This window comes from Panulirus ornatus, chromosome 9 (assembly GCF_036320965.1).
Source record: "Panulirus ornatus isolate Po-2019 chromosome 9, ASM3632096v1, whole genome shotgun sequence".
Classification (NCBI taxonomy): Eukaryota; Metazoa; Arthropoda; class Malacostraca; order Decapoda; family Palinuridae; genus Panulirus; species Panulirus ornatus.
Window position 1 is genome coordinate 5,215,452 of NC_092232.1, and position 19,136 is coordinate 5,234,587.

Sequence of the window (19,136 nt, forward strand, 5' to 3'; positions counted from 1 at the left end):
ATAAGGTGCCCCCATCATCATCCCCCCCCCCCCACACACACACACACATCCACCCACCCACACCTCCCAGGCAGACACTGAGCCATTCTCCCAGCCCTTGGTAATCCACCAGGGAAGCTCACCCTCAGGCACCGTAGATTCAAACCATCCCCGCGGCCTGAGCACAACGCGTCGCTCATGCTGGCTGCAGGAACGGGACGGACGCTCCCAAGGGGTCCTGGGACGGAAGTGTGTGAGTAAGTGGGTCACCACCATCTGACACAGAGAATGAGAAAGAGTGCTAGAATGGCAGGGTCAGCGCAAACCGCTTACCGCACGTCTTGATGTATAAAGGAGGAAACAGAGAGAGAGAGAGAGAGAGAGAGAGAGAGAGAGAGAGAGAGAGAGAGAGAGAGAGAGAGAGAGAGAGAGAGGGGGGGGGGGGGGGGGAGTGTACCAGATTCAAAATGGTGTTGTGTCTAACACCTTTCTCATGATCAACTTCTGGCTGATCTGGTGCTCACTACTCGACGTTCCCTCCCTCCCTACCACATATTTCTAACTTCACGAGATACACAAGAGGGTTCCTCTCTCCCTACCTCTCCTGCAAGGCATCTGTACATTATAATTCTCTCTCTCTCTCTCTCTCTCTCTCTCTCTCTCTCTCTCTCTCTCTCTCTCTCTCTCTCTCTCTCTCCCGATGCGTTCCCTGGCATAACTATAAATTTCATCACTATTTCTCCCTATGTATAAGCATTTCACTTGTAATATATCGAGAGAGAGAGAGAGAGAGAGAGAGAGAGAGAGAGAGGGGGGGGGGGGGGAAATACTTATATACTTCAAGTCCTTAAGGGCCAGATTCTGCCAAAAGGCAGGGCCAGCGCAGGAAAAATACACCATAGTTACGAAGGACGAATCGTGTGAGTTACGTGTTATCAAGTGTTATGTATGAGGAGGAGAGATTGCATGTTTGGGGAATGAAAGCCAGTAGGCTTAAGTGTGGGTGAGAGAAATGAATGTTGAACTGGGCTAAAAGAAAAAAAAAAAAAAAAGGCCTTACTAGCCAAAAGTACTGGCTCTCTACTAGTAGCACGTCACTAACCTCCCACATACCCAGGCGGGTGGTACTGGTAATGCTCCGAGAGAGAGAGAGAGAGAGAGAGAGAGAGAGAGAGAGAGAGAGAGAGAGAGAGAGAGAGAGAGAGAGAGAGAGAATGAAATATCCATCCATTCAACCCCAAGTTGTCCAATTCGCTTCACTTTGAGATGATTCATATCTAAACCAAGCAACAGACTGTCCTCCCACTTCGCCCCCCCCCCCCTCTCTCTCTCTCTCTCTCTCTCTCTCTCTCTCTCTCTCTCTCTCTCTCTCTCTCCGCTCCTTCACACACGTGTCAATTCTCTTTCTCGTGCGACGGCATTCCTGCCATAATCACGGACAACAGCAACAGATGATCGCCAGTTAAGCTGTTACAACACAACAACACCCCACACCCCCCAAGCCACCCCCAACAAAGACTGTGCACCTCTCATGCCGGACATACCACACACACACGGCCCGGCGCGCTATTTCCCAACAATGATCCTTAGATGTGGGTCCACTGGCAACAGCAGCAGCAGCAGCAGGGATAGGGGTAGCTGGGAGGGTGTCATGAACGAGCAGCAGGGATTCGGGTGGCTGGGAGGGTGTGTCATGGAGCACAGATACTGAGGTGGCTGGGAGGGTGTACCATGGAGCACAGATATTGAGATGGTTGGGAAGGCGTGCCATGAACGAGCATAGGGATAGATAACAAGGCAATCTATGTTACTCTCCAGGAAAGAAAAGCGAGTAATCACAGTCATAATAAGCTCGACTGTGTTCAGCAACCATCGTGACTGACAACACGCACAAAGGTTTGCGGTCCCACACTGTGGATGTGGCCAGCTTCCTGAGAGCTGCGGGAGCCCTAGAAAAGCATTCCTTGGGGCATAATATATATATATATATATATATATATATATATATATATATATATATATATATATATATATATGTGTGTGTGTTAAATGCTGAGCAAATGAACCACACATGCTGGCGGCATGTGCATGAGAGTAACACTGAGGTTTCCTATGTGGATGGGCAGTAGAGACATCTGTTTCATAATGATTCCATCTGGAGATGATGACCCGTGTACCCTCTCCTGTGTTCCTTTATAAACTGTGCTCTCTTCTGTGTTCCTTTACTGTTAGCTAATACATACGCCAGAAGCGACTTCAAAATCAATTTTCTGAAATATCTACAACTGAAGAGCATCTTCACTTAAACAGTTGAAGAGAATGACAACTAACCATAAAAAAGAACATATTTAGAGACTAAGGGAAAAGTGGTTTATTTTAGCCCTACATACACTCCAACCTGAACCTTGGCATTTCCGAATTCACAGTCCATCATATTCTAAAAACACTGTCCTGGCTTCACGTTCAGTGCGAAAATAAAAGCGGGTAACGCCAGAGACTGAAGACAAACGAGATGTATTGCAAGTAGATACATAACATGGGGAAATACATCATCTGCATCAATATGTGCAGAAGTAAGGAAATTAACGTTCGTTCCTTCCCATCCTTGTGTCTGCTGTTTCCTTACAGGAGCCACGATCACCTTCCATCTTTCCCATCCTGTTACGGTGGTGTTCCCGGACTCCGCCTGGTGCACCAGACTTCACCGCGAGTGAAGGGTCACCTTCAGGGAGGCTGCATCATCGTCAGTGTGGTCTTATCATAGGGAGTCTCCTCTCGTCGAGGAACTTCCCACTCCGAAGGAGGAACTTGACACTCCAAAAGAGGAACTTCCCACTCCACTGGAAGTCCATTATTTCCCTGCGACTTTAAGCTGCGCAGCCTTGTAGCAGCAAGGGGCCCAGTATATGGGGTTCCCGCAATTTAAATATTCAAAATTAAAAACTTCGTTACGGGTGGCGTGATCGTCGTCCATCTTCCCCATCCTCCGTGACGTGTCGACAGGTGAGGGACGGCGTCCGCACACACACCCCTCCTCCCTCGACACCATCCACACCAGAGCAACACCTATACAGACGGCCTCCTGCCTCCCCTGCCCGGCGCGTCGTCTCGGGCCTCCTCCTCCCTCCCTCTCTCTCTCTCTCTCTTACCCTTGCTCTCTCTCAGTCGGCGCTCGGATAAAATTTAGTAAATTACGGTCCCCCTAATTAAATCCACTGCCTCATACATTACCTGCCACCAATATACTGTTCAAGCCTGATGCATGCAACAATCTTTTCTCTTGACCCTTTCACTCTTGCAATCTTTCGGCAGTGCGACTTGCACGTCTCCCCGTCTATAAATTAGACGCCATATTCTTTCTGCGCGCAGAATATCCTATATCCGTTAAGCCATCTCTCAAAAATCACACGGTAAAAGCCATGCCTATATAAAGATCGCAGTGTGTGTGTGTGTGTGTGTGTGTGTGTGTGTGTGTGTGTGTGTGTGTGTCCCATCGAGTGCAAGCAATCCCATCCCCCCCCCCCCCTCGGCTATACACAAAAATCAATGGATATTTTTGCCAGAAACTAAAACTGTCGTGAGGGATTACCGGGCCTAGAGGAAAAAAGGTCGATGCAGCCAGTGGAGCGTTGCGACGCTCACACGACCCGGACCATAGAGGGAGGGAGCGCAACTAACCCTCATGAGCCAACGTTCTGCCGCTGGGTGGTGGTGGTGACGGCGTGGCGTCACCGCCCCAACGCGAGCGGGTTGAGAAATATATACTCAGGAGTCAAAATGGCCTCAATGGAGACTATCCCGTCGGTGTGTGTGTGTGTGTGTGTGTGTGTGGTGTGTGTGTGTGTGTGTGTCAGCGATATAGTTACATCCTCACACTCTGTGTGCGTGGCGGCGGAGATCGACCAACGCTGCATGGTGTTGACGCCACCTTCTTACCTACATACACAAGCTAACCTCTCAACGGCTTCCTCTGCTGCGCCGGGGGATTCTTAACCTCTTCAATGTATGTGGCTCACTTACACACACCCGCTGTGTCTGTGGACCACCTTCACCATATGATTTATCATATCGGGTCTGAAATAACAATTAACAACAACTAATACCACCCAAACCCTTACTAGACATACTACTGAAGGTGAAATTCATCTTTTTATTGATCAATTTATCTATTTCTATCCATCTATGGAGCAAAGAAACCCTTGCTCTTATGTGCAACCCCCACAAATACATTCCCCAACACACCCAAAATAACAAGAGGCCAACCCAATGCAATAGCAAGATGACGTCATGTCCCTGCAATCCATCAATGCCACACAGCAAAATGGTAATATCAGGCCAAATATCCACACCTTCAAATCATTTCAAAACATATGAACTAACGGAATTTAGCTTAGGGGGAAAAAAGATAAAAAGAAAAAAAATGCTCTTTCATAATTTCGACGTCCGACTGAGATCTTTATCCATAAAAAACATCCGGGAAAAGTTTAATGTTATCTTTACAGCGCGTCACGGGAAAATGTGCGAGGATATTACTGCCACCAGCGAGTCTATCAATTAAGGTCATTAATCCGGCGGTACAGGCGCCTCATACGAGGCTCTGCTGCCGAGGTGGGGGGTAGACTCCGTATGAATTCAGAGTCGGGCGGACACGACAGGAATCCTGAGGCCACCACACTAACTAGGACCTGCCAACACTGTTCTGACACCAGACTTCCACACGCCGGGGATGGCTTCAGCCAGGAAGGAGGCCCAACTTGCTAAAGTCCCAGGAACAGAAGCGATATTTTTTTTTTTTTTTTTTTGACACGAGCAACTTTAACTGCCGGGGAGAGCGGGCCCGATATTACCTTGTTGTCTTTGTGACAACTCTGCTTAGGCTGGTGGCGCGGGTCTCGCCACGGGAACACTGCCTCGCCCGCCCCTCCCTCCCACTCACCACCATCAGGAATAAAGCAAGGAACAAGAACCTGGTATTTTTAATAATCAGTAAAACTGCGTGGCTTACAATTATCATGGCGTGGTAATGAGGGGAGGTCACGGGATCAGTGCACCACCACCGCCGCCCGCCGCTGGTCACGTCCCAGCCATCGCACGCACGTGCAGACATGCCACGACGGACCGCGTGCTCGTTTTTCTTGAGGCTTCCCGGAACGCTGATTTATCTATAAAAATTACGATTAGAAGAAGATTTCTGCCTCGTCCCCCAACCCGATACGAAGAAATTATCCAGGGAGGTGCTCCATGCCGACGGGACGGCCCACTTCGATATCAAACACCGCAGGTAATGAGGAATATTTCTCTCTTTTTATGGTGATCGACATAACACGGGCCACACACAAGCCCCAGTCATGACCATCTTGGCCGAAGGGGAAATACGGCATGAAAAAGGAGGAAGAGAATAACCAGAACCCCAAGTATTTTAAGGAAATGGGCTTCCGTTACTTCAAAGTCAAACTAGCATCTCTTTATGAAGACGAACGGGGCCAATTTGAGCCCGCTAACAAACACAATATAAAAATGAATCGTTCTTCCTCCAGCCAGCAGCGAAGGCCATCTGGCGTGAGGCGTAAACATTTAAATGTGTTGTTCGGGTATTGGACAGGCAGGTGCATGATATCGACAAGACCCGCTAGTTGGAGGCTCCCTGCCACCCAGCAAGTAGCACGCCATCAACTGGCCCCGCCCTACACCAACCCGCTATCCTCCACCCACGTCCCCTGCACCACCACCAGCCCAGTCCACTATCCACCTACTATCCTCCGTCATCAAACACCGCGTCCCCTGCATCACCATCTATCCACCTGCCCAGTCCTTTACCCACCCACTACCCTCAAACACCACGTCCCCAGCACCGACCACCATCCACGCCACACTTAGCAACATGCGCTACACGACCCTCGGCCACGACAACCATCACCTTAACCATCTCCACCAGTCATCCCTCACACCTTATCACCATCACCACATACCTCGCACCCAACAGTCCTACATCCACACACACACACACACACACGATAACCTTTAAAAACAAAGTTCCTTCTTATCGCATGCAGCACGATGCAAAAAGAGAGGTGATAATCCTCAAAGGAAAAAAATATGGGGGAGTCATCTTGACGAGAAAGGTATGTAATCTTTTATAATTTGGTCAGAATCTGTGGACAAAAACCTGGCAGGTTATACAGCTGGTAAAAAGGGGGGAGCGGTTCGGCAGCAGACAGCGACTCCTGACGTCAACAGCTGGCGGGATGAGCGAAGTCACCAGAGAATCACACCACATGTGATCCAGGACACCACCGACGTAAACACACGGAACATCGTTGAACACATCGTCGAGCGGGTTGACTGAGAAGCAGCCAGCTCCTGGAACCTTCGTAACCGTACCTATGGCATGGTAAGGTATGTTCGGGGGGGAGGGGGGGGACCTGCTCTGGAACACCATAAGCACACCACACATATCACTGGTGTGTGTGTGTGTGTGTGTGTGTGTGTGTGTGTGTGTGTGTGTGTGTGCTATGGACTTTACTGGTATAGCAGCGCCACGAGAGGACCCAACCACATTATACAAGTGGATGCCTCCACCATAAATCATCCTCAGTTAGCGTCAGAAGAGCAACACATACATCCCCATGCCACAGTCTCGGGCCGTGCGGAGTTCCTCCAGCGGCGTCTGGGACTCTGGTTTCATGTCGACTGATCCACGACGCATCCCTCCGCTCAGTGAATTACACGTGGCCAAGTTGCTTCGCTGGTACGAGGTGTGGTAAGGTGGCGGGTATCATGGTGTTTATCTTGACAGGGTGTGTTGTGTGGTGGTGACAGAGGATCCCGGAGGTGAGCACTGTTCAAACACTGGCGAGCGAAGCCTGTGAGAGGCCCTCTGTGTGTGTGTGTGTGTGTGTGTGACGACACCCAACCAGCCAGCCAGGGCCCGGCCCCCCCAGGCCACTATATCTCTAGGGGACGTCCTCAGGTATAACCCCCTTCCCCCGTCACTTCACACACCAACATCCCCCCCTAAGATACATGTACTATGCGAAGATCATGTTATGCCGACAGTGTACACCAAGGTGGCGCATGCCAGGCGGCCAGGCAGGCTGGCGGGTCCTGGAGGGCGGGGGGAGAGCGGGGGTCACGTCAAGGGTCCTCTGTAGTGCCCTGAAGGACCTCCTTGTTCCCCTCGCCTCCCCATCCCCCCACGCCCTACCTCCCACCCAACGCCTCGCCCTCAACCTAGGCTCCTCACAGCATTTCTTACAAAACCCTCTTGACAAAGTTAAAAATATTCTCTCGTAAGAAAAAAAAAAAAGTTATTCTTTCCTTAGCTTTTATATGCGACACCACCACCATCAGAAGACAAGTGAGAATGGAAATCCCCTCTCCAGTGTAACCGTAAGTCTGGTACTGACCAAGACGACTAGGGGTCCAGGCGACCGTGCTTGCTCCCTGCCTCTCAGATGAACAAGCAGACAAGCAGACCAGATCAGTCAGTCAGCAGTAAGGTGACGTGGCTGGTGTGGGGTGTCACCTTATCATGAATAAACTAGTCGAGGAAGCGCCGCCTCATCTGGCCACATGCTACCACCTACGTACCGTCCCAGGTGAGGGAACCAAGGCTGGCTGGCCCACTGCAGGCTGCTTGTGATGTTCACGGTGCAAGGTGGCGATGGTGGTTGTACTGGATGATGGTGTGGTGCCAGGGTTGTGACTTGCTAGTGGTGGAGGTGGTTGTACTGGGCGATGGTGGTAGTGCTGCGCCTTACTGGTGGTAGTGGGTAATGGTTGTTATGGTGCTAGTGTACCTTGCAGGTGGTAGGAGCAATGGTGGTGGCTGTACTGGATGATAGTACTGCTGGTAGTTTATGCTGCTGGTAGCAAGGGTGGTGGTGGTAGAGGTAAAATTAATATAACTGTGGTAGCAAAGGGTCTGGCGTGGCGGGGATCCACCTAATCATACACACTAATGACTGGCAGCGAGCTCATCAACCCCTCCGTTACCTGTCTCACCAGAAACCGATGTTACATGTCGCACCAGAACCCCATGGCAAGGTGCTATGCGTTACCACCACACCAAGCAACACCCGTCGCACCAGAACCCTGTGGCAAGGTGCTGTCCGTTACACCAGGTAAAACCTGTCGCACCAGAACCCTGTGGCAAGGTGCTGTCCGTTATCACCACACCCAGCAACACCTGTCGCACCAGAACCCTGTGGCAAGGTGCTGTCCGTTATCAACACACCCAGCAACACCTGTCGCACCAGAACCCTGTGGCACTGTACTACCCGCGACCACAACACCCAGCAACAACTGTCGCAAGGTATCATCCCCGACAACAAGAAATAGCAATAACTGTAGCACCACAACCCTGTGGCGAGGTACTATACCCTTACCACAACACAATGCAATACCTGTCGCACCAACCGTGACCAGAACCCACTACAACACCTGCCGCAACACACTACAACACCTGCCGCAACACACTACAACACCTGCCGCAACACACTACAACACCTGCCGCAACACACGGCAACACCTGCCGCAACACACTACAACACCTGCCGCAACACACTACAACACCTGCCGCATGGGAAGCCTCAGGCAAGATATTCCCCTTTAATACCTCACAGTGAACTACTGTGCATGTATACGACCAAGGAGGTCCAACCATCTGCATAACAGAGGAAAAAAATGTGTGGCGGTAATGGTTCGAACCAACGAGTCTGTAAAACAACGACTTTTTAATCATGGAGGAGAGTGAGTGAATCCTACAGGGGGTTTACACTCGAGTGTGGCATGAAACATTTAGAAACAATGGTGAAAGTAGAGAGGTAGATGCAGGCGAGATACGGCCGAGACCTTGAGGGTTAACTTTAGCAACAATGTGCAGGACTGCCCACCACACTCGCCACACACAAACACACGCTCACACCCGCACAAGAGATGGGGCCCCAAGAATGTAACACTCCCTCCCCGCACAGCACAAGAGATGGGGGCCCCCACGAATGTACCTCCCCGTACAGGACAAGAGATGGGGTTCCCACGAGTGTAAAACTCCCTCCCCGTACAGTAAAAGGGATGGAATCCCACGAGTATAAAACTCCCTCTCCGTACAGAACACGTCTCACGAGTGTAAAACTCCCTCCGCGTACAGTACAAGTAATTCCACCCTACAGCCCCAGTACCCCGCCACCTGAATTCCTCACCTCAACACCATCCCAGTTTAAGATTCCGGAGGCTCGGGACGAGACTACCATGAAGCACTGTGATAAATGGTATCCTCCGCCGTCCATAATGGCCACACAAATATTTGAAACGCCCGGCGATAACAAACATGGCGTCCCGGTACGACACAAGAAAAATATAGGGACAAACAAACCGGCCAACGCTCATTAACTGCCAGTGTTAATCCCTTTCGTACGGAGAGGCCCCGGCCCGGGGGTTTACCTTGCCTTGCCTTGCAGCAGCAGCAACCTTCGGGTGTGAGAACGATGATAACAATACAGTCTGGGGACACGTTAATTAGGCCACCCTAACACCTAGTGAGCGGCGGCCATATACCGGCCATTACCTCCGACCAGAATTATACAAGACGAGGGGGTTAGGAGAGCCAGTGAGCGGCCTTGGCCGCTGTTTAAAGCAGTACTGGCACACACACACACTTCACTCTTACTTATCTCGCTACACAAACTCTTAATAGTGAGATGTGTGTGTATATGCACTCCGAACAAGAGACCTTCCCTGGTCGTCACCATAGCCAGGGAAACCACAAAGAAGCCCAGGAGCTGGAGCGTTGTTCAAATGCATCACATTCATGGTGGTCTTTGACTTACCCTTTTTCACTCGACTAATAAAAAGACCAGAGAATGGGACATTCCTAACTCGAATATATATATTCTAGTACCCAGAGTCACTAACATAATTAGAAATAAGTATACAAGGCCGCTGGTCTTAAGAATCCGGTCGGTCTTTAGTCTCTCTGCACATATACGGACGTCAGACCAGGTTATCTAAAGTAAATCTCGAGGCGGAAATCTGAGATGGCTCTTCCGTAATCACTGCCTCCTTTAAGAAAGTGCAACAACTATGCAAAAGGCACAATCCTTCATGTTGCATCTTATTCTAGTAGTAATTCTACTTTAGATAACCAGACTACAAACTAATCTACAACTAGTATTTCAGATGAATATTCATGGGGTCAGAAGCGAAACGTACAAAACATACAAGTTCTTTTAAGTTACCGCTAAAGAAAAAAAAAACTCGTTTTCTTTGACGCGTTCTCTTCAGCGCCGTTCTCTTCTTCGGGTTTGGGGTACACTATAATAAATTTACGTTCATCCAAGTGTCAACCAACAGCAAAGCTCATCCGTTTACTCACAATCCAAGTTTCGTAGCTTGGATCAATCAAAACGTTTTCGAAATTGATATCGTTTCGAGCATCCAGCGAATTGCGGTACTGATTGCTTGAAACTGTTTTCCCGATGGTTTTTGATGTCTTTTGAACGGTTCTAACAATTTCTATGGCCAGCAGATGGATGTCCCAATCAAACATTACCCTAGTCAGAAAACGAAGGTCCACCATTGCTGGCTAGTCGGCAACGTAACCAAAGGTATCAATTCTAAAGCGCGCATTTATGCATTAGCTTAAACTGGTGGATATTATACCAACGAGGCGTTTCACCCCATCAATCAACTCTAACGTGCGTTGTTTCATTTCGGAAGGTTATCATGACCTACATTAAGTTAATTTCGTTTATCTTCTCCCTTATTTATTCGTTTCCCTTCGGAATACCATCATTCCCTAAATCAAGTTTTGTTATCTTACCTTATATTTTCTCTAGAACGCCTTCCCCTTCCCTAAAGCTCACCTAACACAGGTAAACAAATATTCAAAGTACAAGTATATAACACTTCAATTACAATCCATGAGGAAAATAATGGCAAACAAGGCCAAGTTCGTCCTCCAATTCGGAAACATCCGCCCCATTCAAGTTGGTTATTTCATAGCATCGGGACTGTGTACTGTGTAAGCTTGTGGCCTATATAAAAACATCATAAACCTGTATATTCCATCTTCCTCTACGTAGGTGCATGGTAATGTAAACCTCCCAAGTGGAGAGCAGTTAAGCGTCTTATTCCATCCCACGTATATATATCTATTGAAAAACAAACTTTGGTTATAGAAAATGGTTACTTACTTGGTAGCAATCCTACTGGTCCTGTAATAAATATTTTCGAGGTCTGTTGCGTGGGAACACAAATTACAGTGGAGCATCACCTGCTGTAAACCTGAATACATGATGCTGAGCTAATCTGGATGTGGACATGCAAACTCTGGATTTCTTTGGGCAAAATATGTAGTGGGAAGATAACACATATGCCATGTAAGTACAGGTGGACGTCACGTAGTGCAGGGGGAGTGTTGTGGTGTAGTGCAGGGGGAGTGTTGTGGTGTAGTGTAGGGGGAGTGTTGTGGTGTAGTGCAGGGGGAGTGTTGTGGTGTAGTGTAGGGGGAGTGTTGTGGTGTAGTGTAGGGGGAGTGTTGTGGTGTCGTGCAGGGAGTGTTGTGGTGTAGTGCATGGAGTGCTGTGGTGTCGTGCAGGGAGAGTTGTGGTGAAGTGCAGGGGGGGAGGGGGTTGTGGTGTAGTGCAGGTAGAGTGTTGTGGTGTAGTGTAGGGGAGGGGAGTGTTGTGGTGCAGTGAAGGGGAGGGGGGTGTTGTGGTGTCGTGCAGGGGGAGTGTTGTGCTGTCGTGCAGGGGGAGTGTTGTGGTGTCGTGCAGGGGGAGTGTTGTGGTGTCGTGCAGGGGGAGTGTTGTGGTATCGTGCGGACGTATTGAACTGACCTGATTTTCGGTGAAGTTCTGTGGCTGTGGTCCTCCTGGGGCGGGCAGGAGGGTGGGGGAGTCCATGGGCATGCTGGTGGCCATGTTGTTGTAGTCTGGTCCCGCAGGCGAGGAGAAGGGGCCGCCCGCACCGCTCATACTCGGGTCCAGCATGCCCGCGGGGCCGCCCATGCCGCCCACGGCGCCGCCACCCACGCCTTCGAACCCAGGGTGGTCGAGATGTCCCAGAACCTGGGTGCCGGGGCCGCCCATCACCACGCCCCCGCCCACCAGCTCGGGCTCCTTCACGCCCACCACGGGAACGAGGCCGTTCTTGTTGATGTCTTCCTCTGACGGGGACCCCTGTCTACTGCCCGGCGTCCGGCTGTGTGATTGCAACACACTACTATCATTAAGCACGTCCGTTAACAACACACTACTCCACACTCAACAACCTCACTCAACCTAACAACAGGTCAACAATTTCTTATACTACAAAATAACCACAGTCTCCATAATCAACCCTCACTACATAATTAATCTCCTATGCTACAGAATATTAATGATGCACGTTTCAAAGTGTGCAATAGGGTTTCTTTCAAGTAACTTTCCTTTAAGAGTCCATCCTATACACAGCCATATCAAAAGAAGTGATCTATATATGGAAACCACCTCCAACATTGAGAGACGATATTCAACCAAGTTTGAGCTGCCAACAGTTGCCAACAAAACTGAGCCTATCTCTGGATGCACACAAAAATATCAGCCGGAGGGAAGTTTCTCAAAAGATTGGCAACAAGACTCACCCAAGTTTACAGGAGAAAAAACAAAAACGATACCACAAAACACCTTTAAAATATCAGTTATAAACAAATCTCGGATACCTCAATCACGTATGATTCAGATACCAATGTCATAAGTACTGAATACATCTCAAGACACCAAAACAAGGCAAGTGCCTCAAAACAAAAGGTTCAAGTCATACCGTCAAGATTCAGCCAATACTCCTGAGTTACACGAGGACAAAAGTATCCTACAGAACTACATCAAGGACTCCTCCATTACAACATACATATGTCAAGACATGTGCTTAATCTGCCTCCCTGCAGTAACTGCTGGCTGAAAAGACTTGTTTCCGTTTAATATATATGTATTTGCATCAAATATAACTGAATTGTCCCCAGAGCAGGGACGTCCCGTCTTGCTCCAATGGACCCTTTATTTTCTTTTATCATCACTAACGCATTTCATGCATTCCTAGTTTAATATGGCGAATAATCATCAGAACTACTGACCATTACCATCACTAGCATCGTTCCAGTAAGAATGATCACCCCAATTTGACTGATCTCACAAGCAAACACTGACATATTCAGTACGTGTAAGGACATAACACAATACATGGGGGAGAGGAGCGAGTTTTTAGTTATCAGCAGGGAAATAAGGATCATAAAGTAAGTGTCAGGGTACAAGGTATGATGATTCAGAAGGACAAGATTGGATAAGCTGGTTATCAGAACAGTGTACACAGGACAGTAAAGCTGCGCGGGGGCGAATCTGAAGATTGCAAAGATGGACTGAACCTATACGTGTTATATAAATACTACCTGGAGAGGTAGACCTCGAAAAAAAAAAAAAAAGTGGGGGTATAATCTTGATGAAAGAGCTCTCCACAACTACATCTGGAGACAATGTTCGGGAAATGACCAAGTCTTTTGGAATCGTCCTGTGGGCGAGGGTGGCTGGAGACACAAGCAAGACTCCACCTCACCAATCTATCGTGTACAGTGGGGATTATATACATAACTACACAGAATTTTGCTCAGCTGAGGTTCGGTGTAGCTGTAGGGAGTCAAGTACAATGCAGTTCACCGACTCCATGTTCCTACAATTTACAAAACCTCAACATGCAAATCAGTCAAGATATTTTTCAGGCATACTGACACCATTTTTTTGGACCACCTTTTCTGTAGATGGGTTACCATGCACTTCTTTTTTTTTTCTTTACGTTGGTAATTGCAGTCACGGACAAAAAGTCCACATCAAGACGGGGCCTTACTTAAAATAGAGAGAGAATTACGTGGGGGAGAAAGACAAGAAAAAATACTTTCGAATTTTGGGGGTAAGTGAAAAACTCGTCTTTTACAATGTGCCAGGTCATGGTAGTTGGAAAGACTTTCATGAAAGGGTAGAGAGTTCCAGAGCTTCGAGGAATAGGAAAAGAGACAGTAACCAAAACGACACATCCGTGAGTTGCCAACAGCCACCCACACAGCAATCATGTGACGAAGCAGCTTGCCGAGTATTGTGTGGTATAGCTACTGCTGGAGGGACACACAAGCAGCCACCTCTTGGGAAAAAAAAAAAAAAAAAAAAAAAAAAAAAAAAAACGAAATAGTACCTATAGGAGGCGATGGAGGACAAGCGGGTCAGGTCTTGAAGTTACCCTGGGAGAGTTTATATCAATAGGACCTCTTTTCGACCTCACTCTGTCCAGTAAGGATGAAGAGCTAGAATCACGTGACATGTGACAGCCGCACTCCAGAGGAGACGAATCATTCCCTTCTTTAAACGGAGCAACTGTTCAGGGGAAAGGAAATTTCGACATCTATAAAGGACTACCAGTTTCTTAGACGCTGACTTGGCGATATCAGTAATGTGGGGTCTGCAAGAAAGAGTGAATGTTACAGTAATACCAAGTAAATTCATTGTGTCAAGGGGTGGAATTACTGGACCGTCAAAGGAGAGGAGAAAGTTGTGAGTTGTTTTCGATAGAGAGACAGATAGAAACACGAAAGGATACCACACAAAAGTCCTGGGTTCTAATCTTGGCTGTTGGAGTGTATTGTTTATATATATATATATATATATATATATATATATATATATATATATATATATATATATATATATATATATATATATATTTTTTTCTTTTTTTTGCCGTTTCATTCGGTTACACGGGCTTCATACGAGCCATCACAAGAGTGACTTCATCACTCGTGTTTTGTATCATCAAAAATTCAAGCATGAAAAGACAGAACAATTACCTGAATAAGGTCCAAAGGACATACACTTGTAAACGGTCTACCTGTTTAACTGTGATATTTTTGAAGAATATATATATATATATATATATATATATATATATATATATATATATATATATATATATATATATATATATATATATATATATTTATTCTTCAAAAGATAACACAGAGTAAAACATAAAACGTTTACGAGAACTTTATTCGGGTAATTTTTCCGACCTTTCATGCCTGAATTTTTAATTACGCACAACACAAGTGATGAAGTCACACTTGAGCTGCCTCGTATGAAGCCTGCCTACAGTTACAGAAAGTTACTTCAAAAACATGAGTGTGAGGGTGCCAGTAATGCCTGACCATCCAGATCCTGCCTGGCCCCACGTCCCCTCGCCGCTCTTCCCACCACATACTGTAACCCAGTGACACCAGCAAGGCTCCGGACATGCCAACACGGCATGCCGACTCCCTCAACCTCACCCAGCAACGCTTACGAGGGTAACGTCACATGTAACCTCCACCACTTTCCGACAGCAATGATGGCGTTCTGACGGAAGGAGTCCAGTGTCTCCACTCGCTAAGTCATCCTTCCGCCGTCGTCATAACGACTCTCTCGTCTTCAAAGCCCATGTTTTCATCATCAATCAGGCATTTGTTCTTATGTCTTCACCACCAATCAGAACACTTGCTCCTTCGCCTTCACAATCCAAGTACTCATCCCCATTCCCCAGTTCTTTACAACGGCAACACATATTTTACAATCATACATCCATAAGCACACCATCTGCACTAGGGTGCGCTGTAATGTCTACGCGGGGCTTTTAAAAACACGACTGTTCCCGAAGAACCTTGTCCCCGGCTTCACCCGTCACCTTCAGTACTGGTAATCATTTAATTAGGGTGAAGGGAGAACGCGTAGGGAAGACACACAGTATAATCAACGGAGCACGACGTGCGGTGAGAGAGGTACGCGTTGGCCTCAACCTCTTGGCTGAAAGTGTCCTCAGAGGTAGTACAGTCGTCTCTGGTGTGGGTCATCAACAAACACCACGGCAAAATAATACGTCACGTGAAAATCGTCAATCTCTCGGGACCCATGACTATTCTTGTGACGTTAACAAGTTCTTCCGGTGATGAGCACATAAGCAAGCCCTCCTCACACTGCAAGTGCAACGCAATCAACACACTCTGCTCTGCATTCACTTCCAGAGCAAATGGAACATTCTTACGCGAACCATTTTTCACTTGAAGGTCTGTCGGCTCCCTCAAAAGTGCTGCTGCATGTTTGCTTATATGAACAGACCCTAAATCTCTTCCTGTCTCAACACTTAACTCAGAAATGTATCCTTTCACCCCACTACTGGTTCCTCAAAGTAAAAAAAAAAGAATAAATATAATCCATAGAACTCCGTATCTGACTTGACTAAAGATGGCTCAGGGCACAAACAAAACCTTGACTGCCAACAAGAAACGGAACAACTGAAAATTACAGTTTTATGCCTGGGGAATTTTCAGGAACGGCTTTGTTTATGTTGTCCCTGACCTAGAGTGACTTTGTGATCTACGCGGCTGCAGCTGTGGAAGAACTGCATTCAACTGATCCTGCGAACACACGACCGCAACCTACTGATCGTGAAGGCAAGCAAAGACGAGGAACGTTCGCCTTAGGAAACAATTATGGGCAAAATAAAGGGAAAAACTCGAAGAATCGTAACACTTGTTTGTATGGTCTCCAGTCTGTCGTGTGCTGTGTTGTACCCCTACAGGAGCATTGTGTGTTGCAAGATGTAATTTTATCTAAACAGAAAAAAAAGGCGTTTTGGTTGCATAAATCCTAGGTTACCTCCGCCGACTTGCCCTGGTGAAGACCGCTGTGGCCTTCAAAATTAACCTTAAGAAATTCATAGTCAAGAGATAGCCAAATAACCACTTAACCAGTGAAGACACAACATCACTCCAACACAATTCTTTTAATTTCCTTATTAATGAGGAAGGCTCCATTAACGGACAGAAGCCATCACCGAGGTTCGACCCTGAAGGAGGAAAACACGAGTGGAAAAGGGGGAAAAAAATGATGTTGAGAAAGTGAATGAATGAAGATGTTGGGACAACGTGAGCATGAGGAACCAACAGCCTCACGAACAAGGACCTAGATGTCAAACTAATGCACAATCCGTTATCATTTTACTACATACTGTGGTGTCTCAGCCTGTAATGAGCATCATTACAATGCAATATATATATATATATATATATATATATATATATATATATAACATACTTGATCACCGGTTCCCGCGTTAGCGAGGTAGCGCCAGGAACAGACGAAGAAAGGCAGCATCCGCTCACATCCATTCTCTAGCTGTCGTGTGTAATGCGCCGTCACCACAACTTCCTCTTCACAACCTTTCTAATTTTGATAACGTTCTAAACCGATTTATTTCCAAGACGTTACAGGTGACATAACAGCTCTGTGTAACACCTGAGTGTAATTAGGTGTACATCCCTAGTGTCATCAGACACTTTATGACTCATTAACTGATAATTTCCCCAATGATCCAAGTAATTGGCTATGACTATTCTTGGGCGTAACTGATTCCCTGCAACACCACAGTGTCAATGACCCGCATGTGTTAATTACCCACGTATAATTCCTCCTATTTACTTTACTCTTCTGTTATGACATAAGAAAGACATGCATCGCCCTGGTGTTCTGAGAGGTGGGTAGGGAACGTCTGAGCCCCATTACCTTCAGGTCCCCATACCAGAGAAGAAAGGAAAACGGCTTCGTTACTGGAACCTGTGTGTGTGCGTGGTATCTTTCTAAAATCAAACTACTCATAAATCTGAACGAACGACACGTTGTACTTTGGCTGGTCGCGCCATCTGAACGTGTGATCGACCTAAGCAGACACACACACACACACACACACACACACACACACACACGCTGCCCAATATACCCTCAGGTATCCCCCACGTATAGTGTCATCAGCCTTCGCCAGCTCCTGGTCACACCGCGAGTGCTGAGTAACTTTTCAGTGAGACTCCTGCATCATCCATCGTCTGTTGTGGGAGAGCAAGTTGTGTCTCGCCCGAAGAACTTCTCACTCTAAAGGGGTCCGTCTTTTCCCTGCTACTGATTGTACCGCAGCCTTGAAGTTAGAAGGGACCCGGTAAACGCGTCCTGAAATTATAAAACCTAAGAAAAACTCGCGTATTTGACGTCATTTGTCAGCCATATCAAGGTCAGCAAACACCCATAAGGGCTTCAGTCTAACCATGAGCGCGGCCAATTAAGTCAACACAATCGGGCACTCAGCGCATGTAAATAAATACAGAGAGATCGTTGCAGAGCGACGACGCCTCCTCTCGTTATGTGCATATAATTCAAACACCCGCCCACCACCACCACCAACGCCTCCTCTAGTCCAGCCATCGTGTGATACGCAAATACAAGGCTACTTAGGGCATCATGCGTTGAAAAAAAAAAAAAAGAGGTGTGGTAACGGTGGCTACGAGGATGGTGAAAGGCAACATCATTTGTGATTCTGGTGAGTGAGAGAGAGAGAGAGAGAGAGAGAGAGAGAGAGAGAGAGAGAGAGAGAGAGAGAGAGAGAGAGAGAGAGAGAGAGAGAGGCTGCTCAAGTCTGTTCTCTAGATCCGGCAAGTGAGTGACTTGACCCCCTCTCTACGTAGCCAACTCCCTTAATAAACGCTGGGACATGAATACCGCCGAACTTGTGATCTTGGCTGCCAGAACACATCAGAAAAACTGTTGTTGTGTGCCTGTGGTATACGCCAGAGGGGCTGGCGGAGCATCCCAGTGGGCATTACGCAACCCTGATAAGACAGTTGTGCAGATGAGGATGTGGGAGGGTGGCGTGAGAGGCGCCGTGTGCTGCCTCAACAAGGACGCCTCACACTACAACACTTGCTCCCTACCACCACTTACGACCTCTGGCCACTGTGTCCAACTTGCTCGTACGCGACGCCCAACTTGCTCCAACAAGCAGACCCGCCGTGTAATTTTAAGTGTCAACGTTCACCTACGATATATATATATATATATATATATATATATATATATATATATATATATATATATATATATATATATATATATATATTCTACTCGAACACATGTTCCCTAGGGCGACGGTACGATCCTTCCTCACGACGGTAGGAGCATCAGGTGAGATGACGTAACCCGTTACCCAAGCCTTACGGGTCAGATCAAGAGGCCAGGCCAACCAGTCGTAAACGTGGTCCTTGACAGGTGAACTACTCCCTA

At 47.4% G+C, this 19,136-nt stretch overlaps 1 protein-coding gene across 16 annotated transcripts in view; it reads right to left on the bottom strand.

Annotated features, from left to right (window-relative positions):
- The window catches only part of pum (pumilio), a 522,382-nt gene that overhangs the window by 200,160 nt on the left and 303,086 nt on the right, over window positions 1-19,136 (bottom strand). For 15 of the 16 annotated variants that reach the window (XM_071664569.1, XM_071664578.1, XM_071664577.1 and 12 more), the window contains one exon: window positions 11,817-12,198. In XM_071664569.1, the coding sequence (XP_071520670.1) occupies window positions 11,817-12,198 (382 nt within the window). The remainder of the gene's footprint in view (window positions 1-11,816; window positions 12,199-19,136) is intronic. The other variant, XM_071664575.1, reaches the window with a different exon arrangement.